This window comes from Aulonocara sp. 'chitande type north' Nkhata Bay, linkage group LG2, assembly GCF_057382095.1.
Source record: "Aulonocara sp. 'chitande type north' Nkhata Bay isolate Kocher_YH1m ecotype deep benthic linkage group LG2, A_spYH_male_GT1.1, whole genome shotgun sequence".
Lineage (NCBI taxonomy): Eukaryota > Metazoa > Chordata > Actinopteri > Cichliformes > Cichlidae > Aulonocara > Aulonocara sp. 'chitande type north' Nkhata Bay.
The window spans coordinates 18,472,734-18,497,877 of NC_141345.1; the positions used below are offsets into that span (position 1 = coordinate 18,472,734).

The 25,144-nt window shown below is 38.7% G+C and overlaps 2 protein-coding genes across 2 annotated transcripts; both read left to right on the plus strand.

Moving 5' to 3' along the window:
- Window positions 1-977: 977 nt before the first annotated feature.
- LOC147337621 (uncharacterized) lies at window positions 978-7,168 on the plus strand. Its single transcript, XM_086307241.1, has 5 exons — window positions 978-1,269; window positions 1,763-1,831; window positions 3,463-3,534; window positions 4,519-4,583; window positions 4,719-7,168. Exon 5 carries the CDS (start codon window positions 4,734-4,736, stop codon window positions 5,658-5,660), a length of 927 nt encoding a protein of 308 aa, XP_086163367.1. The 5' UTR covers window positions 978-1,269; window positions 1,763-1,831; window positions 3,463-3,534; window positions 4,519-4,583; window positions 4,719-4,733; the 3' UTR covers window positions 5,661-7,168.
- On the plus strand, window positions 5,421-9,112 carry LOC147337622 (uncharacterized). The gene is made up of 5 exons (XM_086307256.1): window positions 5,421-5,478; window positions 7,116-7,326; window positions 7,409-7,570; window positions 7,731-7,826; window positions 8,105-9,112. Exons 2-5 carry the CDS (start codon window positions 7,165-7,167, stop codon window positions 8,411-8,413), a joined length of 729 nt encoding a protein of 242 aa, XP_086163382.1. The 5' UTR covers window positions 5,421-5,478; window positions 7,116-7,164; the 3' UTR covers window positions 8,414-9,112.
- Window positions 9,113-25,144: the final 16,032 nt, after the last annotated feature.

Here is a 25,144-nt window from a genome sequence, read left to right on the forward strand (position 1 = left end):
ACACAGGAACCACCATGAAATATGAACTCCTGAAACACCAGTCTCACTGCCCACAGTGAAGTAAAACATCGCCAAACACTCAAAGAGGCTGATTAAGAAAGAAGCACCCACTCGAAAATCAACACCTTCAAGCTCAAATGGCTCACATGGACAAGCTATGGTCAGACAAGACAAAGATTAAGCTAGCTGGTCACAATGAATGGTTGAGCTGGTTTTTATATAGCATGTCTCTTCTTTACTTGTGTTCACAGTAGTAAAGGTTTTCAAACCTAAGAAACTGTACCAACTATCAAGCATGCTGGTGGTACCATCATGCTCTGGAGCTTTCTTGCAGCCAGTGCTAATGCTGCATTGAACAAGGTGAATGAAATAATGAAGACATTTTTCAACTTCACCTTAAATCAACAGCTAGATGGTTGAAAGTTGGACACAATTATATGTTCCAACAGAACAAGGATCCCAAAATCCCAAATCCACTGCTGGAGACAAATAACATTCACATGGCCAATTTATAACACTTAACCCAGCATGCATGACTCTGAATTATGAGGGGCAGCGTGATCTCCCAAAGGAAACCCACAGGGAGAACATGCAAACCCAACACAAAAAGGCTCCAGTCAACCAGGAGGTTTGGATTAGAAGAAGTCCTGCTGTGAGGTGACAACGCTAACCAAAAAGGCAAACATCTCATTCTGTTTGCATCTTATTGTGACGTTTACACCTTATATACACACTGTAAAACCCAACAGTGCATCTTACTAAAAGAAGTAAGTTGTTCTTACTCAGTTCTGAAAAATAGTTAAAGTAACTTTCATGAAGTGTGTTAGGTAGACCCAAAAGTATACATATGTTATAATAACTTTATTGTAATAAGTACACATGATGTTTTTGTAATGTTTTAAGTACTGTTGCTTTAAACTGTTTAAGTAGTGTTAATTCATTTGTATTAGTCATCATCCACGGCCCCGCCCCCAGCGTTTGCCTGGACTTGTCGGCCATGAGACACAAGTCTCGTCAAGAGAAATTTTGCAAGAGTGGAAAGTACAAGATAAACGTTATTTTTATGTTTTTTTGTTAATGCTTACTTCTAGCGTACATTTATCAGACTGCTTTGTTTTAGTTGTACTTTGTTGTAATTTATCAGACTACTTTGTTGTAGTAGCTCGTAACTTAGCTTGCCAGCACACAATTCCCGCCTAGCGCTGTATGGAGTCTGCCTTCACAATTTAAAAAATTAACGGTTGGTGGCTTGTTTCAATCAAATAGTTGGTAAGTAGTCTAATTTTTGCAAACTGCATGCCACAAAACCTTTGGTAAAATCAGTGTTTAGGCTTTTCTGACTCTGAACTTTATCAAGTTCAAATGTAGCCTACTTTTGACACAGTGAAAATGGTAGAAGATTTATTTAGTGTTCATTTTAAGAGTTTACTGGACAAGTTCACCTTCACAAATTTAAAATATGATGCTTAGTGGCATTTTAGTCGTGAAATAATTTACCTTTTCAAAGCTGCACTGCACCAAACCTAAACGTTTCTGACTCTGTACTTTCCAAGGGTTAGCCTATTGTGTACTTCACTTATGTAAAATTGCTTTATTATTTCATAACATTTAGAGTAGTTGACCAACCTGAATTGAAAATGAACTGTAGTTACTGTTTTCAAAGTTTGTGTTATCCAGGTTGACTGTTTTTAAGTGAAGTAAAAGTCTAAAAGTAAAAACTGTTCTGCTAGCTTTCTGTCCTCATGGCTTTGTGTTATTACAGTCTGACGATTGAAGGAGCAGTAGCATGCCGAGAGATCATCCAGCACTGCACTAAAGACAGCCAGTAAAGGTGATTTTAAAACGATTTGGCATCAAAATGTGGAATTGCAAGTTGTGTAGTTTTTCTACTGCCATAAAAGTCATGTTGTTGAAGCATTATCGGCTCAACCATGGTCAGTACTCCACAATTTCACCCTTACCCTGTCTCTACAACACATGCATGTGTACATTTAGTACATTTAATTCATTAAAGATACACATGTCAAGAATGCACACTCCCACACAAAGAAAAGACGGTTCTTATCTAGATTTGAATAAATATGGATTTTGTTGCCCTGTGTGTAATTTTAAGCAGCCATTTATTGAAAGCCAAATGTTTATCCATCTGAGGGGGCATTTAAAACGAAAAGAAACTGTTCCATGTCCTTTCAAGAACTGCAATTTTAAAACCAATGTATACTCAACCTTCAATGCCCACAAATGCAGAGACCACCAAAATTCAACAAGTTACAATGAAGGCATTGTGCAAAGTGTTATAAATGTAGAACAAAAAGATGACATGCAGCTTGATTCAATAGAGTCATCAGATGACAATCAAGTGGCATCCACCAGTGAAATCAGTGGAATTGAGGGTTTAGAAGAGCAGTTGCAATACAATCTGGCTGGATTTTTCTTGAAAATGCAGACCATTCTCCATGTGTCTCAGAGAGCAACACAGGAGATTATTGAGCATATTGATCAGTTGTTTTTGTTATCAGTACCTCTGGTTAGAAAATCAGTTGTAGATATACTGAAAAAGCACAACTGTACATATACGGACAAACTGGTCGATGAGATTTGTCAGGCAGTTTCTGATAGTAATGTTTTACATAAATGTGTCACATCTGAAGGACCACTATCTACAGCAAAGAGGAGGAAATCATATTACGAAGCAAATTTTCCATATGTCAAACCTGTGGAGTATTTAATTGAATCGTCAAAGCACACTTATATGTATGTGCCTATTCTCACATCTTTGCAATTGTTGTTGAAAAAAAATGATGTGCTTGAAGAAATTAAACAAGCACCCACACAGATTCCTGGACATTTCATGTCATTTTGTGATGGATCCTACTACCAGGAAAATGTTCTACTGTCACAAGAGGGACAGAAATTGTCAATAATACTTTACGTGGATGATTTTGAAATCGCAAACCCACTTGGTACCTCAAAGAAAATACATAAAGTTTTTGCAGTTTATTGGACACTGGCAAACTTTCCAGTTAAATCTCGTTCTGCTCTACACTGCACTCAGCTTGCTCTGCTGTGCAATTCCAATGATGTACGCCAGTTTGGGTATAAGGAAATGTTGTCACCACTCTTAAATGATCTGAAAACTCTTGAAGAAGTAGGTGTCTACATTGAGACTCTTGGTGAATGTCTTAAAGGCACTGTCTACTCTGTTGTGGCAGACAACCTTGCTGCCCATGGACTTGCTGGTTTCAATGAGTTTCAGGTCTACATATTTCTGTAGGTTTTGTCATGCCACCCAAACAGAAATGCAAACTGAAAATGCTGTTACAGGGAATTATGTAATGAGAACAAAAGATGCTCATGATAATCTTGTGCAAGAGCTTCAGAATGATGACATTGAGGAAAACTATGGTGTTAAAAACCCCTGTGTTCTTTCTGACCATCTCTCTTTCTTCCATCCTGTCACAGGCTTCCCACCTGACCTCCTACACGACCTGTTTGAAGGTGTCGTTCCAGTGGAGTTGGCACATTGTTTAAAAGGTTTGATTTCTAAGAGATATTTTACCTTAGAAGACTTAAACAGAGCAATTCTGCGCTTTCCCTACCAACATTCTGACAAAGTTGATCGCCCTCATCCAATACCCTCAAATTTTGCCAGGCGAGGGACCATTGGTGGGAACGGGCATTAAAATCATGCCCTTCTTAGACTGTTGCCTCTTCTCATTGGCTCCAAAGTTCCAGAAAGAGACACTTTTTGGGAAGTGCTAATGGATTTAAAGGACGTAGTTCAGCTTGCCATGTCTCATACTTTTAGTGATGAGACCATTCAGTACATGGCCTGTAAAATATTAGATCACAGACAACTCTTTCAGGAAGTGTTTCCTAATGTTCGATTCAGGCCAAAGCATCATTACATCGAGCATTACCCACACTTAATAAAGTGCTTTGGTCCCTTAGTTCATCTTTGGACAATGAGATTTGAGGGAAAGCATAAGGTTTTCAAAAAAATAGTTCATGACACTCACAACTACAAAAATGTACTAAAAACTTTGGCAGAGAGACATCAAAGCATGATGGCATTTTATTTGTCCTCATCAACGTTTTTCAAACCACCTGTGCAAACATCCAAAATGGAGTCTTTGTACATTTCATCATTACCTGCAGATACACAATTATTTATTTCAGGTATTGCTGACAGTGACACAATATATGCAACAAAAAAGGTTACAATTAATGGCACAAACTTTGCAATTGGCATGTTTGTATGCACAGGTGCTTATGCTGCATTGCCAGAGTTCAAAGAGATTCTTAATGTACTGCTCATCAGAAACAACATTTATTTTCTCTTGAAAGACTATGACACTTATTACGTTGAGCACTTGCGTTCATATGAAGTAGCAGAGAATCAACAGAGGGGTCTCCGTCACAGTGTAAAATCTCTGTGCCAACTGTCTGACCACATGCCGCATGTTGCTTACAAGATAGCAAATGAACTCATTCTAACAACAAACCATTTCATTCCAGTGTCTGACTAAAGAAACAGAACTGAGACATCAGCTGATTCCACCAATTTCTGAACCAATGCAAAGGTAATTCATCTATTCAGTTTTTTTGTATTCACATAAATGTTTTTATATTTTTGCACAATTAATATTTTGCAAATAACTGTAAACACAAACATGTATTAAAATGCCACTATAATATGTGAAACCTGTCTGTTACAGAAATAACAAATTCAGATGGAGGCAACAGGAATATTGAAGCTAAGGGTCATCCTTGATAAGGATAACGCTGAAAAACTTATTTTGCCATCTCGTCCAAACAGTGTGCAAGCCCTCATAGATGCGATCAAATCTAGGCTAAATTTTACTTTTGACTTTCGGCTTCAGTTTCATGACCCAGATTTTGATAATGCCTTGTGTAATTTGGTTAAAATAGAAGACCTGCCAGCTATAGCATCTGTTAAAGTTGTCAGGTTAGTTGAGCTTGACCGGATTTCAACGAGCACTGATGACACAATCCTTCAGACTGATAGCACTGATACCATAGATTCACCAGAGCGTATTAGTAGATGGCCAGAAGTTTTTATTGTTCCGCCATTTTCTTATGAAGTGGAACATGTATTAAGAGAGGGTAATGCAGCATTTGATAAAAATGGGAAAGTAATTACGCTGACACGAGATCAAAAACACAACATACTTGAGACAATGGGGGAAGAAATCTACAAACTAAAAGCATACCCTAGTACAACACAAATTGGCAAGGCTGCAGAAGCTTTAGTTAGAAAACATCCCTGTCTGAAAGAGAGGAATTCTGACACTGGGTGGGAAGGGTGGAAGAATAGCCTGAGATATAAAATGGGAAACCAAAGAAAGAAGTTGGCTAAAGCTGGCATCATGGATGTTGCTGTGAATGCTGGAAAGCGCAGCAGAACAAACCCAGATGGAGCTTCACCAAGGGCCAATATTAAAAGACCTAGGAGAGGTGAGGTCAACTTCCTTCCTTCTTATCCTTCTGGAGAAACAAGGGAGTCTCTGGAAACCAGAAGACTTGAGATGCAGGGCTCTAGAGTGCGACCAATTTGGTCGCAAATGCGACCAAATTTTTCAGTGGTGCGACTAAAAATAAATATTTGGTCGCACAGGTGCGACCAACTGTTCCGGTAACAAAAAAAAAAATCTCTGTAACTCTCCGTGTGGTCAACAACAGACACACATTATGCCCCTATTGTGGACTAAACCAATCAGAGATAGTCAGGGGCGGGACCTCTCTGATTGGCCGTGGTCCAGTTGAAAGTGCAGGTGGAAGAGAGAGGTGAGTAGCTTGAATAAAGCGATATCAATTCATTAACGGATTCCACACAAAGACCCAAACACGGAGCGGACCCAACACATCAGAATCAGCTTCGTCTTTCTCGGCTTTCTCACCCGACGGCCTGAACACGGACACGCTGTCGGAGCTTAGCGATTCTTCGGGTCCGCGCTGTGTTTACGTCTTTTTGCGCTGATTCTGAGCTGCAGGTTTTGCCTCTCTCCAACCAAAATTCACCGAGCCTGCAGCAAAAGAAGCAGCAAACTGCGCTTCACATTTGATCAATGTCGTCATGAATTCCCTCTGACTTTTGCTGTTTTGCTTCCACCACGATAAAAATCACACTTCCTGCACAGCTGTCTCTCTCTCTCTGTACTTCAGGAACAGTTTCCCGTCTCAAATCTGTTTTCTGCATTATTCATTCGCTTATTACCCACCAGTCTACCGTTGTTTACAGCGCTTTTTCTTTTTTCACTTAAATGACCTCGGACAAGAAAGCCTAATTTCTGCTGTTCAATACTGAAGAAATTTAAATTTCTTAAAATTATGCAAAATTGCAGAATATTTTTAAGGTTATCTGCTATAAAAAGCCAGACCAGGAAAATCTCCTTCATGTTTTCCTGTGTTTTATTCTCAGTTACTTTCACACAAAGGCATCTGCTGTGATTTTCACAATTCTGATGAAGTCTCATGTGTATCAGTACTGATAAATGATCAGAATTATAATATTTCTGACTGTCTGAGGCTAAATTGAATCAAATCAGGACTTTGAGAACCGGAATCGAATGGATTATAGAAATCAGTGATGATACTCAGCCCTAGTGAGCAGCCTAGGCCTGAGAGAAGTGGATGTACTGTAGCTGTGGGTAATAAGAAAAGATGAAAAGAACTATTGATAACTTTTTTGTTAAGTTAAGGCCTGATCTGTCTGAAATTCATAGCCAGTGCTCTGACACGGTGCCATCAATATTTGAATGCTGAAAAAGCACAGTGTATCCAGAAAACACATTATATGCTGCAGTAAATGCACTGCCCAAGTGTCCCCTCTCCCCACGGCCTTTCAGCAGCAGACAGCAGCAAACAGGTCGTCAGAGGAGGCCAAGATGATGATTAAGTTTTTAACATTTTCTACAATATTGACAAAGCACTTTAAGCACAAGTTTGTTAGTTAATAATTTAGAAATTAATATTGTCTGTATGGACTTCCCCCCCCCAAAGAAAGTGCACATGTAAAACTGCGGTGTTAAGCGATGCGGTTGAAAAATTTGAGTGCGCCTAACTTTTGTGCCGGTACGCCTAAATTTTTAAAGTTAGGCGTACCGGTGCGCCCATGTCAAAAAGTTAGTCTAGAGCCCTGAGATGGTAGAGGAGTTCAAGAAGACCTCAGCAGAAAGAGACATCCCTCTCATTCATCAGCATATGATGCCCACTTTTGCCCTCCGGCGTGAAGAGATTGTCACCACTTCTCCTCCTGTATCAGAGCTCAAGGACAGATGGCCAGCACTCTTTCATGAGACACAGGTAAGTACAACTACATATATAACATTTGCTGTTCATATAGTATGCTGTGTTTTGCTTATAATATTTTTGGAATTCTCCTCAGCTCTACTTTGAATTTCATCGGATCACCAATCAGAATCTGCCACATGTGTTTTATGCTGCACTGGATGATTATGCTCCTCAGCTGATTGGACTTTACAAAAAGAGGAAAACTGGACGGGTCGGTGAAAGGATGGAGCAGCTTTTGTTGGCATATGGAAAACAGGTATTTAAAAATACTAATTATTATTCTGCTTGCTTGGCAGTTGCCATTGCTATGTATATATATATATATATATATATATATATATATATATATATATATATATATATATATATATATATATATATATATATATGTATATAAAATTTTTTTTTTTTTTTAGGACAAAAACGTCATCTATGCAACTAGAACAGCAGCTCTGGCCGGCCTACCAATGTACCTCAAGGAGGATTCTTCAGAGATTTTCAAAACATGCAAGGTACTTGGGTATTACAATAATTTGCACATTTGAATTTAAAAAAGGAGTTTATAAGTCATCTGGACTTGGGTTGAAAGTTGAAGACGTGAAGTTGAATGACTTATAAACTTCTTTCATCCTTGATTTGACTGGATGAATGAAAAATGAACCTTCACTGTCAATTTAAAACATGTTATGATATATAGAATTTGAAAAACTGAAGAAAGGTGCCTGACCATTTGTATTTATACTTTTAACAGAGGTATTACAGATGAATAATTGTGCACTGTGTATTATAGGAGGAAATTGAGTTCTATGAAGCCACAATTGCTCTGGTTGCTGATGTCGATGAAGAGGAGGTGCCTGGAGGAGTTCCTTTCTCACCACGCCAAGTGTTCATAGTACTTGAAGATCAGGTTGTTATGACTCATCACTCATGGACTGATGCCCTGGTGTGTTTGTTTGGGCTAATCTATGCTCTGCATCTGAGCTATCCTGAGAAGTGTACTGGCTTTTTTGAGTTCATTCAAGTAGTGTTGCTGAAGCTAGACGATGAGAGAAAGCAACTAAAACCAAAATTGCAGACACTAAAAAATGAGCTTGTGTAGATGATGTTTGTTTTTCACTGTCAGTATAGTCATGCTTTTTCAGTTATCTGTGAATGGCTTCAATAGTTTTATTTGTTCAGGGTAATTAGCTTTCTAAAAAGCAATGTGGAGAAAGCTAAGAATAAGGAGACAATCCATATTTGACGTTTTGTTTGTGATTGAAAAAAATCTTTACATAGTGTGTAATCTTAAGCTTATTTCTAAAAACACCTTTTAGTTACATGGAAATCTTTTGGAAGATAACTGATAATTAGTCAATATGTACAGTATACTTTCAAGCTTTATTTTTTAATTGTGTGATGAGTGCCAGTTCACTTGACTCGAGGTCTGGGCAAAACTGTTGAGAAGCCACAAATACCTTTGAGAATATTTTTTGTTAGTTCAGCTGTTTTCTATAGTTGCATTGCTGTAGTGCATCTGATTTCATTATTATACTAAATGTTACTTAAAATTGTGATTGTTATGGCTCTAATTGCCTCTAGACTATTGTTTTTTATATGATGTACACCTAAATGTGTGTTTTGTATATTTAATTGATTTTCAAAATGCTACAAAAAACATTCAAAATTCCCTAAAAGCGCAAGTTTTAAAATGCCTAATTATTTGTTTGTTTGATAATGGCTTTAGCAGTCATAGGTTATGACTCAAAGTATGGTTGTATTCATTCTGTATTTTCTCTGCAGTTAAAGTTAATAAAAACTGAATGGAAAGAACAATAGCTTGGTTTTGTGTTAATAGTACTTGAACCATTTGGTGCAATCGGTTTCCCCAAATGGATTAAGTTGTTTAAATACAACTATTTAAGTTAATTTAACTTAATTTGAATATGAGCATGTAACACTTTAAATAAGTTTGAATAAATACAGCATCTTAGTACAACAAATTTAATGGTTTAAGTTAAAACATACTAAAAACAATGAGTAAATAAACATAATGCATTTGAGTTACATTATCATATTTGCTTTGGGTTCTTGGGACTCTAATAAAGTACTTAAATAATCCAAAACTGTTTAAGTTATAAAACTTGAATCAATTGGTGCAATCGGTTTCCCCAAATCATTTGAGTTAACTTAACTGGTCAGGTTTTACAGTGCAGTTTTTGCAACCGTGAGAATAGCCTGCAGGACAAAATCATCAGGGGATTGCATGCAGTTTTGCTTGTCCTGTTTCAGCTCACTTGCTACCGTCAGCTTTCACTGATAATAAGAACATAAAGTACTGCCAAATGCCAGAACTGCTCTTTTTACAACATCGAGCCGTCCTCTATTGGTGTGCTGCTGTGATGTGGAACATAGCAACCTTAAAATGCATCCCTCTGGCTCTTGCTGTTGTATCATTCAGGTGTTAATGGAGAGATATTTTTTCAGTGGTGAGTATTAAAAGTTCTGTTTTACACGCTAATCATTTTTAAGGAGGGGGTGCCTTTTTGAAGGTAGATTGAAATAAAGAGGAAAGGCTAAGAGGAAAGTTCCTTGAACTAGTGGTCAGACTACACTATGTGCTGTAAGTCAGCGGTGCCCAACCCCCGGGTGAGTCGTTTGGTACCGGGCCGCGAGAGTTGAGGCTCAGGTGTGAAATTTATGGTTTCGGGGGTTTTATCAGTTTTTATTGTTATTTTTTTATCGTCGTTTATCGTTAAGTCGGTTTCCCTGGGTCTTTTCCCGTGTGTTATGAATAAACCTCCAGTTTTTTTGGTACCGGTACTGGTTTTATTTTGTTGTATTTATCCGCGACACCTTAAAGGCGTCTGTGAAAATAATGTCGGACATAAACGGGTCTGTGGCACAAAAAAGGCTGTAAGTTATAAGGAAGAAAGTTATCAGATAAAGTGTCTCATTCCTTTTGTTTCTAGACAAAGTAGCTCAATCTGATGATTTTTGGTAACTTTTACAGAAAGATCCAATTTCTGTGGTTCTTCTCCTAAGGTCCAGAGATTCCAAAAAATCTATTTTCTTTTCTTGGTATCTTTCACTAAAATGATGCTAAAACCCCAAAACATCTCTGTTCTGCAGAGTTTAGCTGTTTGCCACTGGAGTGGTGACAGGAAATGAGGGAGAACATCATGCTCAAAGAATAGTGAATATTTGGATGCATAATACTCTCCATGTTCTCCAAATGTGTGAACAGGGTACAGTTGGTACTGCGTGTCTTTACTATAGTGCTGACAAAATAATGGTTCATTGTTTACTCTATTCAGCTGAGCTAGCTCCGGATGGATTGGATATTTGTGAGGGGAAACAAAGATTTAGAGCACAGCTGAACTCAATCTTTCAGTGACCAGACAGACTTAAATCTCAGGGGACAATAGCCATTTTTGCTTTGGCTTGATGGAGCTAGAACTGTATATGAGTGATGAAGTTGAATAGGTGGAGTTTGGATTCCACAGGAAGATTGCCACATTAGGATGCTGGAAATTAAACAGCATTGTTAGGCCTCCTCGCCAGACTTCACTCATCACTGTTGCTAAAGCTGCAAAGAACTCGTGTTGGTCCACTGTCTCAGGATTGCATATTCCTGCCCTTGCATCAAGTCCAAGTTATCCTTTGTTCAACAGTGCTGTGGTGCAGAAGGACCTGTCTGTTTTATGGAAGTACTGGTTTTCCAATATAAGTACAAATCATCCTGAAGATGGAACAATGGACGCTGTGTACAACTGAGAGATGAGTTGGATTTACAGTTACTCTGGTTTTGACTGTTTTTAAACATTTTGGTTTGAAAAAAATAAATAAAGGGAGGATCCATTCATATAGGAAATTATCCATGAGTCCCCTTTTAGGGTGGCAGCATAAATCCTAAAGCATTTTTCAGATTTCTTGTAGAACAGACCTATGACAAGAATTGCATAATTTTCCTTATTTTGTCCATCATTTTGACATAATAGTGGACACTACAACAACAAATGGTACATTACCCTCAGAAGACAACATAAATGCATAGTGGGATTAAAAGGCATGAAGGGAAAATGAGAGAAAAGGTGCTCAGTGCTTTGTGGACTATCTGGAAACACATTGTCTGGTCTGTTTTCAGGGCTTCTGGAGTAGCCAGTTGATATTTGAGCAAAAGTACTCAATTACAAGCAAAACTATGAAGAGAACCCCCCCCCCACACACACACACACAAAAAAAACCAACCCCCCCCCAGAAAAAAGAACAACAACAACAATCTGCCATTGAAATTGGCATCAGCTGTTTAAAGATTCTCGATATTTAAATACAGAAACTGTTCTACCTTGTGAAGAGCCAAGGCCTATAGCAGTATAATTCAGCGATGGCGAAGGATGAAGGTGATAAATCCTAAGACAAATTGTGAGATGGATTGACTGATCAGTTTGCCGTTGGACTTAAAGATGAGCTTTGGCTCTGAAATAATCCTAAAAATACAGCTTTAGACTGACAGGATCAGGGGATGAGTTGAGCAGAAGGTGCACATGGTCCTGCCAAAGACAGCACCATTAACACTCTAATAGTTTCTCTTCTGCACGCTGCTGCTTCTGTAGCACGATACCACTTGGCAGGAGAGAGAAAAACAGTAGGCAATATATTAGAGAGAAATCTCTTCATTGAGCTTGGAATTTATTCTTTAATGAAATCCAAACCTGCTCTGTGATTTTGTTTTCTCTCTTACGAATAAAGAAAATACCGCTGGATATCAAATGTACGGAAGACTGAGAAAATTGCAGCATTACTCAATAGGTGATTTTCCCAGGGATACAACCTGAACGATTTGTCATGAATTTCTTAGAGTGTTGGATGATGAGATCTCTGTGCCAAATATTTACCAGAAAATTACGTTTTATGATAACTGCAGTTTTCCGGTAAATATTTGAGTAAGGTTGGAAATTGTCATATAGTTGGTGCAGAGGAAAAGCACATCTGGTAGCAATCTGTTTTGCAGCTCTGTATTACGTTTAGTGTATAGCTGGGCCTAGGCATGTGTGCATTAGCACTGACGAGAGGGTTATCACAGGGCTATTATGAAAATCCCCCCTCCCTGCTCTGTCCACACCCGTCTGCTGTAATTTTCAGAAACGTGTACAAATTTGATTGATGATGTGAGAAATGGGAAAAGGTACCTTACACTGTACAAAGTTTCTTCTTCTTTTTTTAATTTTTGAAGCCTTTTCAATTAGTAGCTCAGTGATAACCCCAAAGCCACACTATGCACACATGTTGTAACCCTCCCTCAGTACGTGAACAATTCCCACCAGCCCCTGGCTGGTTCTACCCTTGGGAACAGGAACAGTGACTTCCAGATGACATCAACATCTAGGAAACCTGCTGCACGCATCCGATTTATTATTGAATAAGCAACGTTTGCAGTGCTGGCTTCGGGGCAAAGGGTCTATTTAGCAACAACATAACAGTACGAGATAGCTAGTGTCAGAGTCAGGATAGGTGGGTACTTCCTTTCCGCTAAGGCCCTGTGCAGGAAACATCTGATACACAAAGACAGCATCAGGGATGCTGATAACTTCAAGGGCTTGAATGTTTCTTGTTCAGTAGTTCTCAGTTTGGAACAATAGCTTGCAGAATAATTTAAACGTGCATGACAGATTTAGAAGTTCTGTAACTGAAAACCTCAATAAGCTGGCATGTGAACTTAATAAATCTGACCTTCCCTGATAAGCTTGGTTCCCTTATTGGACTAATTTTATGGGAAAGATTTGGGATAGATCTTCTGCAAAAAATCCCCAGCATGTGACTTTTATCCCTGCAAACATGGTTAAAACAGCAACAATGTCTTCCCAGTCAAAACTGGTCAGCTAACAACATTTATTGACAACAGGTTTGGTTACTAAGTAGCTCTGAACCTTGTGAACAATTATTAGCCAAAGTATATTTTTGAGGATTCATTTTTACTATTGATCAAGTAAAATGCTAAATCCAAAATGCTAAAGTCAAACCTGAATGTCTATGAAAGCAAAAGTGAGGTTTTGGCTTTCCTAGAAGAATAGAACAAGTGAGAGTAATAAAAAAAATCCCCAACAGATTCTAAATCTAACCCCACCTCCACCTTGCTGGCATCTGATTTGAGGTGGAGCTCAGTGCATGTTTCTGGTCTAGCCACAGTCCCGTCTATCTGGCCCATGAAGAGTCACTCTCATGTCATCAGTCTATAAAATCTTTGAAAAATCTGTTTTCAGATGTTTCTTGGTCCAGTCTTGATGGTTGGGTTTCAGCCTGCCTTACCTTGGTCGTGTCTCTGAGCACTTTTGCCTTTTCAGAGTTCGTTAAAACTCTTTTTACCTCAGGAAAAGGAACTGCTTGACAATGATGATTTTGAACTTGAAAAACATGGAAGTTCATGCCTGTCTGAGGTTGAGAGGTTTTACAGCCTTAAAACACCTATAATAATTGTAAAAAATAAAGCTGGCTGCTTTGCAGATTTCACCTATTGCAATTTATTTTTAGAACGTGACTCCTGCGGTAAACGAGGGACCATTGTACTACACCATTACTATGTGAAGGTTGAACCAGTGGCATCTTCCACTCACTTATCGATGCTTGGCTGTTCATGAAGCTTTAATACATCTTTAGTACAATACCTGACTGGTAGATGTCTGAATGATGTTAACACATATAAAACATAATCATTTACTATTTCTCTCCTCCCTAGTTTTCATAGAGGACATCTGTATTGAGGGGAGAAAAAATATCCAGACAGATCATTCTCATGTGGTTTAAATGTGGTTTCCAGCCCCAGTAAAGCTCAAAAACATACCATATGTTCATTGGTTTAGAGCTTCGGTGTACTGCCTGGTTCTCCTCTAACACCTGTCCCCCCCCCCCCCAAATACAACGTAAGCAGGCTGAATGTCACGCTACAGGGAGGCCTTTGCTGTCATCTCTCTTATTTTATCACCCTCTGCTGTGGGTTTCTTGTGGTTTTCAGGAGTTCTGGAAAATCTGACCATAAATAAATCACTGATTTTATTTGTCCCTATGGGGCTGTTAGTCATACTGCAGTGGGATACACCATAACCAGTGGGTAACCCATTTAGCACACATAGACACATGAATGTAACACTAAATCAGGAATTTAGAAGCACACAATATAGAAAGCCATGCATGCACAAAAACAATCTTTTTTTGGTTTTGGGTGGATGGGTTATGCTAACTTATCTAAGTCTGATCAATGTCTCATTTTTGTAGAGTCCATGAGTACAAAAGGAAAAAGAGGACTGACATTTAACTCTGATAGCGAGCTTATGCAATTGCATGTCTGGCTGTGTGGCGCTGAAGTCCCCAAACAATTCTGCATTTTCAGTCGAACTCTTAAGGCGAAGATCCTGAGTCCCTTCTCAGTTCTAGAAGCAAAGCTCACTGCTGTTTTAAATATTTTTTCTCATGATTTTATTAATAAAGAGGTCAAGGCCGTGGGTCTGAAGTCATTCTGAAATTTGGGAAGTTTGGCTTTAGTTCAGGAAGCTATCATGGATTGTTCCCACTGTTTGTGGACCCTGTGCAGTAAAAAGGACAGAGAAAAAATACAAGAGTAAATATAGGGACTGTTGTTCTGCTCAATAGTCAAGCATTTGGGTACTTATATTATCAAGGACAAGACATATTCCCTGCTAGCTCTAAACACAAGTATTTATTTTAAATACAGAGGCTGTAACTGTTACTTTAGCTAGGATCTTATTAACCTTTTATTATTAGCCATTTCACACACATGAAACTTTACTAAACAAACTATAATAAAAGTTCAGAAAGGAATAAAGAACCAGACAGATAGAACTACTTAATATTGTTTTACCCGTTCACCTGAAAACAGCTCCCTGAATGCAGATTACAATAAGACAGGCAGTTCTTTACTACCATGTGAATGATGGTAACAACCATTTGGTGCTTCCTTCAGGTCTGGACTGTAAAATAGTGTCTCTCATCACCCTGTGTGTGCAGAGATGCACGTATAACAAAGTCTGCTGTTCCATCTGTATGAAACACTGAGTAGTACAGGGCGCTGATTGAAATCTGGGATTGTTAGAACATCCTAAAATGGTTTTCATTTGAGTATTTTTTTACAAGTGTAATTCTGGTATGCCAAAACCAAAACAAATCGTGTTACACTCAAGAGATCTAGCATCACATGTACTGAAAACCTGATGGTTTTCTCCAGTGAACATTGATTGAAACTACATAAAATTATCTTTGGAGAGTTTGGAGATAATAAACATCTGAATAGTAATTAAAAATAAAATCTGCAGCACTGTGCAAGTCTTTAGCCACTCCTTATTTCTTTCTATTTGGCCTTCATGGTATCAGACTGTGCCATTTTTAAATGGCATCTTCAGTCCAGTCCTTGTGCCTGACCATTTTCAAATGATTTTTTTCTTTTGCTGTTTTTCTGTTAAACCATTTAACACTGACCAGTGAATTCAAGCACAAAAAGGCACCTAACTCAAAGGAGGACACAACGCTGTGTCTACAGAAAACTTAGTAAAGAACTGAATTTAAAATGTTATCTTTAGGCACTTTGTTACTAACAGCCTGTCACAAAAACACACATTTTGCTTTCATTTCTTTAGCTGAATATATGAAAAAGGCCAAGAATAACACAGTTTGACAGACATGAAATAATATTTTTACACTAACAAGGTGATTGGCAAAGAGCTATCAGCTGGAAACTTGGCGTGGTGTCCAGTGTTTCCTTTGAGGAAACTGGACTGGTGGAGGAAAAAGGTATAAATGTCAGACCTGAAAACCTATCTACAGCAGATGAGCAGGATCTGAAAGTCATATCCTTAAAAAAAGAACTGACAAAGGAACTGAGAGATGATTCATCTTCTGTTCACCTTATCAGAACTGCTCTCAGTGGAGGGTTGGCTATCAAGAAGCCATTCTTAAGAAATGAAAACAGGGAGAAAAAACTGATATATGCCAAATTATACATGAACTAGACTGAAAATCAGCGGCAGTGTTATGGATGGATCAGTCCAAATGTTAAAGCTTTGGTTCAAATAATGATCAGTATGTATGGAGGAGGTCAGGAGATGGGTACAGTAAAACACGGTGGAGGCACTATCATGTACAGTACAATCTGGAAGGAATCTGATTGACAAGAGCTGCATTTTTCAGCACGACAGTGATCCCAAACACTTTGTAAAAACATACCTGGATAGAAAGACACACTATGGATCACTATCCAAGGCCTGCACAGAGCCCAGATTGCAACATTATTGAAGTAGTGTGGGATCATTTTGATAGAGAACAGAATAACAGACAGCCAACATCCAAAGGAGAACTTTTCAATAAATCACTCCATCTTTTTCCCATTTTCCTAGCAAAATTCCAGACTATTTGCATGGTAGTGTAGTATATTTTTGTCCATTTCTAAATTCCTGAAGTGCTAAGGACTCTACCAAACTGACCTCTGAATTGCACACACTGTCTTAGATGTTTGACGCCATAATTTTATTTTGTAGATTTGATTCCAGATGGTTACTGGGGGAATAACATCCCACATTCCTAAAAAGCAATTGCTGGTTTCTTCACTAAAAAGAAGCATTTTAGAAAAAACATTCTGACAAGTGCTCATCCTGCACTTGCCACCTCCATAGCAGGTTTAGTAAAATGTTTACACTACTCCATCCAATTCTTGGCTTTGTGCTTGGTGATGAAAGGCTCGGCCATGTAAAGCTATGCTGTTAAACTCCTGGGCCCGTATCCCTAAAGAATCTTTGTGCAAAAAGTGGCTCCTAGCGGCCAAATTCTAAGAAAATTCTCAGAGTCATGACGTTTTCTTAGAATTTCCCCTAAAAGTGACACGACTATCCCAGTTAATATAAAAGCTATTCCTCAAGATTCCTAGCGCTTAAAAGGGCTCCTAAGGCGAGATCTGCTAAGAGCAGGGAAGAGGACTTTTAGTGGCTTAGGAGTTCCCCTAAGCAGCTGCACAAAATGGCCAACAGAAGAGGCAGGAGAGATGTCCTGCAAACACTGGATGACAGGGAATTATTGAGATGCTACAGATTGGATCGTGCAGGAATCATGTTTGTGGTGGATCTCCTCAGAGATGCAATTACTTCACCAACTCGACGCCACAACACTATTACACCGGAGACGAAAGTAATCACAACCCTGAGGTATTTGGCAACTGGGAAAATGCAACAATGCAGCAGTGATGACTTGGGTCTGCAATCACAGACATTGCTAAAAGCTGAGCCATGTTACCCTCGTTAAGACCACACTGGACTTGTAACGTTCTGATTTCTACTTCATTAAGGACAGCCTCTTGAGATAGGCCATCTTGTTTTCAACGGGGTCCATATGGGAGTGAAAGTACAAAATATGTCAGCTAGGATATTAATATGAGCAAATAAGACACAAATCATTATTTGAACAGGGTGTAATGAGTTTAAGTTTTCACATATTTTAGATTCTAATGGCTATAACCCCTACAGCTTACTATTCATTTTCCAGATATTTTCTTGAATGTGAAATATTATTTACAATTACAGTCAGCATAAGATTAGAGTGTATAATTATGTTTATTGATTTGAGGGTACATCCTTTGCTCATTATCACCAAAAGCTCATTTCCATCAAACTTGTAGGATCAACCAATCACGGCTTTTGAAATGATGACTCATACCTAGCAACGGGGTCAACCACACCTCCTCACTAAGATAGGATTTTCCATCCATTCCTTGCTCAGAGTTCACTGAAAATGTTCTGGAATCACTTCTAAGCTAAAACTCCTGGCAAGGAATTTTTAGGTTAAGTTAGGAGCTCTCTGAGAGGATTCTCAGAATCTTTAGGGATACGGGCCCTGGTGTGTACTGTTTGTGCTGATGTTAAAACCACAGGAGGTTTGGAACCCTGCAGTTACTGAATCACCAAAGCGCTGGCAACTTTTGAGAACTATGGGCCTCAGCACTCAGTGCCTAGCTCTGTATCTTTATGTGGTTTGCCACTTTGTGGCTTCTTTGGTGTGGTTCCTATTTGACTCCATCTTACAGTAGAATCAGTTACATCTGATCGTTCAAGAGGAAAAAGTAGCAGAGACAGAGGTACAGTAAATATAATATGATAATATTTGTTTGCTTTAATTATCTAGCAGAACGTAGTGTTAACCTGCTAATTTGCTGTTGAATGCTAGTAGCCTTTAGCCTAGCATGGTTTGCTAATCAATAAATAGCTGGTTTTAAGATCAGTTAAAGTGCTTTATACTGTGGCCTTGAAAGCCAAACGGACTGCAACTTAAGAAAATACCAGCATTAAGAAAAACGTTGCAAAAGCACACAAAACACAACGGAAATAGGACAAAAGAAAACGGAAATAAGAAAAAACATATTTCCAAAAGCACAAGGGAAATGTTTCTGGGGAGACAATAACTCGACGGACAAGTTGCAGGATCAAAACATGCTAGGTAAGTGTGTTTTAATCTCATGATTCATATAATACTGATGATAGATTTTTAGGCTAATAGTTAGGCTAACACACTTACCTCTCATCTTTTCTTTCCTCGCAAAACTGATAGATTCTCCACTTCTTGTAAGTGTCTGCCAGCACAATTCTTAGCTTATGGTTTCCGCAACTGGTCCGTCGGGTTATTGTCGCCCCAGAAACATTTCCCTTGTGCTTTTGGAAATATGTTATTTTTTTTGTATTTCTGTTTTCTTTTTTCCTGTTTCCGTTGTGTTTTATGTGCTTGCAGCGTTTTTCTTATTGCTGGTGTTTTCTTAAGTTGCAGTCTGTTTGACCTCTCAGGGCCACTGTAGCTTCAGGATTAGGAGTCACCTATAGTATTATAGATTACTTTGTCCACCTTAAACTCCTCAGTGAAATTTTATTTTTTAAAGATTTGATCTATTCAGCAGGTGTTACATTTTCTACATTTTTGTTGCTATCTGGTTATAGTATTAAACTCTAAATCAGTGTTGAAGTGCACACCGTGAATGTTAATACTAAATTTAATCAATAATTCACTGTAATGACAATACATTTGAATCTAAGTAGAAACATTTGCTTATTCAGAACAAAGCACTGTATATAACACTTAAAAATGTCAAAAATGTCAAAGACAACGCCATTCAGTTCCTTTCAGGAGTATATGTAAATAGGAAGTGGAATTTACTGCAATGCAAGGGTGGGGGCGCCACCTAAAATCTGGCCTAGGGTGCCAAGTGGTTAGAGCAGGGGCTGTGTCCCCTACAATGCTCAATTCAGTGAGCTGATTAGAATGACCATTGTTTCACCAATGTTTGTAAAATTTATACACCTGTGACAACGGGACTGAAAACTCTTGAATCTAAATATTAAGAGTTGTGGCCCGTCTACTTTGTCCATATAGTGTGTCTCAGTATTTGGTTGCCGTTTGCAGTCTGCTTTCAGGGCAGATAGCATTGTTCAATCAATCAATTAAACATACTGTATATGTCAGTTGGCTATGTATGGGCTCAAAATGTGGTCATAAATATTTTGTACTTGTAAATCGGTTTTGTGCTTGTAAAAAAGATTTGTATGTGTAAAAAAAATTTGTGCGTGCGTAAAAAAGATTTGTGTGTGGACTTAGCCAAAAAAAACCTGCAAGTTACAACTACGAATTTTGACCCTATTTTTCTTCCTTTCATCTGATTGGTGAATGTCATGTCAATCACAAATGTAACAATCCAATCAGAGAACAGATGGGTTTGGCTGTCGGAGGGGCACTTTTTTGAACTGCAGGTCCTTGAAGGGTAATCTCTATATAAATATCCGATAGCAGTTAGGTCCCCTAACTTTCAGCAGTTGTTGAAAGGATAAAGTTGTGGTATGTCAGTGGTTAGAAATACCATTATTACTTTAGGATTAGTTTAACACAACGTCAGGGCTGACCCGGGACCATTGTTGTGAGTCACAGCGAGCAGCATAAAAGTCCTTTCACATCGGACGCAGGATGTGCTGCCAATGCTAATTGCTAACTAAAAGCAAAGGATCCAGAATTTGTTGCTGGCTGCTGGGCTCTGTGGGTTTTTGCAGCAGCTCTACCTGTACTAGTTGCACCTGCTCCTTGTCGTTTTTATCTCTGACTTTATGTGAACTACAAGAGTTTCTGGTTTTTTTGCTAGTTCTTCAAATGTTCAATAAAAACATGTATGCTAATTCATAACGAAGAAAGCTTTGTAATGAAGACTGTCATTTCCAAAACACTGCCCCCCCTCTGCGTCCGCAGTGCTGTTGAAAAGGCTGTGGAAGTCCCTGTATTAAACACGTAGTCCTGTGACACAAAAATCACCAAACTCGGACGACCACAGGCTGTTTTCCTTCGTGGTGATGAAGGAAAACGCTGGGTTGGCATGTAAAAGGGCATTTATTCCCTTCAAAGACCTGCAGTTCAAAAAAAGCGCCCCTCCGACAGCCAAACCCATCTGTTCTCTGATTGGATTGTTACATTTGTGATTGACATGACATTCACCAATCAGATGAAAGGAAGAGAAATAGGGTCAAAATTCGTAGTTGTAGCTTGCAGGGGTTTTTTTGGCCAAGTCCACACACAAATCTTTTTTACACATACAAATCTTTTTTACGCACACACAAATCTTTTTTACACATACAAATCTTTTTTACGCACACACAAATCTTTTTTACACATACAAATCTTTTTTACGCACGCACAAATCTTTTTTACACATACAAATCTTTTTTACGCACACACAAATTTTTTTTACACATACAAATCTTTTTTACAAGTACAAAACCGATTTACAAGTACAAAATATTTATGACCACATTTTGAGCCCATAGCTATGTTGCTCATCAGATGATGACATGTCTGTAGTAACTCAGAAACAGCATGAGAACGTCAACAACAGGCCATGCGCTCTGCTATAAAACAGTAGAAGAAGAATCTTTGTTAGTTGGTCTGTCTGTACCACCATTGTTTGTGTCCGTCATAGTTTGTCCTCACCGTATCTACTGGATAATGGCTCAGGAACAAGGCAGTTGCTCAGGTTGCCAGATAGGCAACTCAGACTGACTGCAATCCCTCTCAGACAGACTGATGGTTTGCAGCTAATTACCACCCTAGTTATAAACACCAAATATGAGTAATTGGAATCTATGTGTATGTAGACAACAGCAGATTTGCAGTCTTTGCTGATTCATCAGTTAATTGCATGAGTTTTACATGCAGAGTTTGCATGTAGTTGCCAACTTAACCCCATTCAATCACAAACTGGCAGCAAACCGATAGCAGACAGACACGGTTTTATTGCCACCTTGTCACCATCACATTGCGCCAGAGTATTTGAAGATGGACTGTGAGTGGTGTCAGACCTGGTCCCCATCTTTAAAGCAGCCATTTCAGTTCATGGCACACATTTGCAGCTATTTTGTTTGTGCTGCAGTTGGACTGTAACACAATCACCATCACACTTACTTTTCTACAGTCGTCATTAGGGCTGCCACAAACGATTATTTTGATAGTCAATTCAATTCAATTCAATTCAATTCAATTCAATCTTTATTGGCAGACTTCATGTCCATAAAAACAAGACAAAAAAAACCACACACAACCCCCGCCCAACACAAGGTATAAACCATTAAATATATATATGTATATAAATAAGTATCTAAAGCATTTGTAAAAATATAAAACCATAATATACATAAAACACAATTACTTAAAATAAATCAATAAATACACAAACACTTTAACCAGTGCTTTCTGAGACTGGATGAGTAACGGGAACCACTCAGTGTCGGATCTGTAAGTGCTACAATTATACTGTTACTCGAACCATCCAGTCGTTCTCTAAAATTGAACATTAGCTTTCTTAAAAGTGCTTTAAAAGTCCAAACACCCACAGCTACAAACATCTGGCTGGCACTACCACTTCTAGGTATCCTGCATAGGATTCTCATCACATCATTATATGCAACATGCAGCTTCTGCATGCTACATTGTTTGTAGGATGACCACAAGGGGGCAGTATATAGCGGTGTGCAATACGCTTTAAACAAAGCCACTTTAACTGGAAGTGAACAAAAGCTGAATTTGCGTGCAATAGTATTTGCCTGCACATAGAGCTTACATCGTTGTCTGTATATGTCATCATCATCATTCATTTGTTCAGTAATAAAGTGACTGAGGTATTTCACCTTTTTATGAACTTCAAGAGTTTTTTGTGCCAGTTTAAACAAAGGGAAATTTAGCTGTTTATCCTGCTTGGTTCTACATATCAAAACAGCACTTTTAGCAGCATTGTACTCAATGTCATATTGCACACCATATTCAGTACAGACATTAAGAAGATCCTGTAACCCAGCACTGCTTGGACTAAAAACAACCAGGTCATCTGCATACATAAGTTGATTTATCAATGTTTTACCTAATATACAGTCACCGATTATTTTTGCGATTAGTCGACTAATCAGATCATCATCCATTGGACGTAAAACGTACAGATTATTGCACCAGCATGCATCTGCTCTTATATAACTATCATTAGCTTACAGCTTGAAGTGTTTAAGGTCTGTGCTAACTAAAAATAAAGACAAGATGATAGTTTATTAAATTTTAATGACATTTGCAGATTGTTTCAGTGAAGTTTAATAAACTCCTTGCTATCTAAAATATAACAGGACACCGGAGTATATTCTCGAGCATCTCACACTTCTGATAATCAGTTGTCTGCTTGACGTTTATTCAGCTGTGTAAAAACTATAACTTCAATCTAATCCAAACCAATTTACTCAGGAACAAATAAAATACTGAAAAAAGCCAAACAATAACATTTTAAAGTTATCTAAGTGACTTGTATATCATGTTTAACCTGAGTAGCGAAAGATGGCGGTGGGTTTGAAAACGATTTGCAGGGTGTCCGGTGTTCTCACGGGCTCTAGTGAGCCTTGCCCCCAGCTAGCTATCGAGCTAGTGGGTAACAGACATCTTCGAAAATGTCAGAGCGATTTTGAAAATATGTGGTGTCTTGATAAACTGAGCAGATATTTGAGGTTTACACAGCTACATTCTCTCCTGACAATATGTTAAACGTTTATTTTGTGACCCAGAAAGAATAATAAGAGTAATATTAAAACTAACTAGCTGCCGCCATTGTTGTAAACTGAGCAGGGCTGTGCTATGAATTCTGGGACAGAGCTACTTCTTCTTCTTCTTCGGGGTTTAACGGCAGCTGGCATCCTTGTACATGCAGTGCTGCCATCTTCTGTTTCAGTCCATTATTACACTCTTAAATCCTACTACTTATTCCTGCGTCTTTTGTGATCTTACAAAGCTTCAAACGATGCGTCGACTATTAAATCAGTCGTCGACGATTCTGATAGTCGACTAATCGTGGCAGCCCTAGTCGTCATGTGCTTGTGCAAGAGCTGACCCACATGATAAAACACTCTGTTAGGCAGACTGACTAAATTCAAGTCAAAATAACTTGTACCACCAGTCCTTTATTTTAAACATGTTATGTGTCATTAAACAGTTAATGTTATGTTTAATGAAGAACTGCACAAAATAAAAACATGTAGCAATAAGGTGGCTCTTTTTCAAACCCATTTTCAGCAGAAGAATCGAAGCACAGATGCTTTCAGCTCTTTTGTCTTCTGGTTGAATGATGGCAGCACTGAAGGCCAGGCCACCCTGGTGTGTGTAAATGTGTTTGCGGCCACCAGCGAGGAATGTCGAGTCTTTGGCTGCCTCCTGTACTCTTTCATTTGCGGTGTGTTTGTGTACGAATGCAAATCTTGAGGTCACTGACGACAGAGAGGGGCTCACCGCCTCTAATGAAGCTCTCATGCATCCCATTACCGGCTGGCAAACAGTGTAATTGGGGACACAAAGCTGCCAGTTGTTTTTCGGCCCAATAAATGTATGTTGTGAATCTGCGGCAAAGTCCTTTCGCAGTGGCTGATTTTCTTAGACTGCTAAAAACGAGGTCAGTGGACAGAAGAGGACAAGAGAGGAAGTTGACTAGCTGGAAAAAAAACCTCACACCTGCTCACAGCTGAGGGTGATCCAAATCCTGTTTTACATTATTGCACATTTACCCAGAGGCTACACACAGACACACACACCATTATATTTGCACACTCTGATTCCAAACAGCTCGGGGCTTGTGAAATCTCTTCCATAGCTCCAGCTTTTTTGCATCTGTTTGTGCTGCATGTTTAGGTGCGCTGGTCTCAGAGCAGCCTGATGGGATTTTTAGGTCAGCGAAAGCCAGTAGAATAAAAATTTTGAAATCTCTAACCTGTTTTGGCTTCTAGTACAGCATCTCATCAGAATTTATGTTCTTTCCTCAACATGGGTGCTGTGGAGGGGGTTTGGCTGTGCTTACAAACCCAGCTGGACATCTGCTTTACATTTTTTTCTCTTTGCTCTGGTCCACTGACTTGAATTTTCTGAAAACAGCATGAAGCGTCATTGCCATCACCGTGGGTGGAAGAGCAGGAAGACATTAAACCTTTTTTTTTAATTTTAAAGTTTATTACTTCCCTCATGCCTTGAATGTAAGATATAAATTCGTTGAAGAACATGCAAACTTTTCTTCATTTCATGAACAATTCCACGAGTTCCCCCTTGAGCTTGCAGTGGCAACACTAAGCAGAACTAACTTCAAAAACACATCACTGCTCTATGACTTTTATGAAACAGTAAATATGGTAGGTCTTCAAACTTTCAGACTTCCTGTCTCCACAAATATTGACAAATGCTTAACATGAGCATGTGAGCTCCATAAAACCGGGCAAAAGGTTTCTACCAAAGAGAACTGTTTGGTGAAAACAGATTTGTT

Excerpts from the sequence above, each read along its gene's own strand:
- LOC147337622 (XM_086307256.1), top strand. The coding sequence starts at position 7,165 with ATGGTAGAGGAGTTCAAGAAGACCTCAGCAGAAAGAGACATCCCTCTC. Across the intron at positions 7,327-7,408 it reads CACTCTTTCATGAGACACAG|CTCTACTTTGAATTTCATCG; the intron begins GTAAGTACAACT and ends AATTCTCCTCAG. Across the intron at positions 7,571-7,730 it reads TGTTGGCATATGGAAAACAG|GACAAAAACGTCATCTATGC; the intron begins GTATTTAAAAAT and ends TTTTTTTTTTAG.
- LOC147337621 (XM_086307241.1), top strand. The coding sequence starts at position 4,734 with ATGGAGGCAACAGGAATATTGAAGCTAAGGGTCATCCTTGATAAGGAT.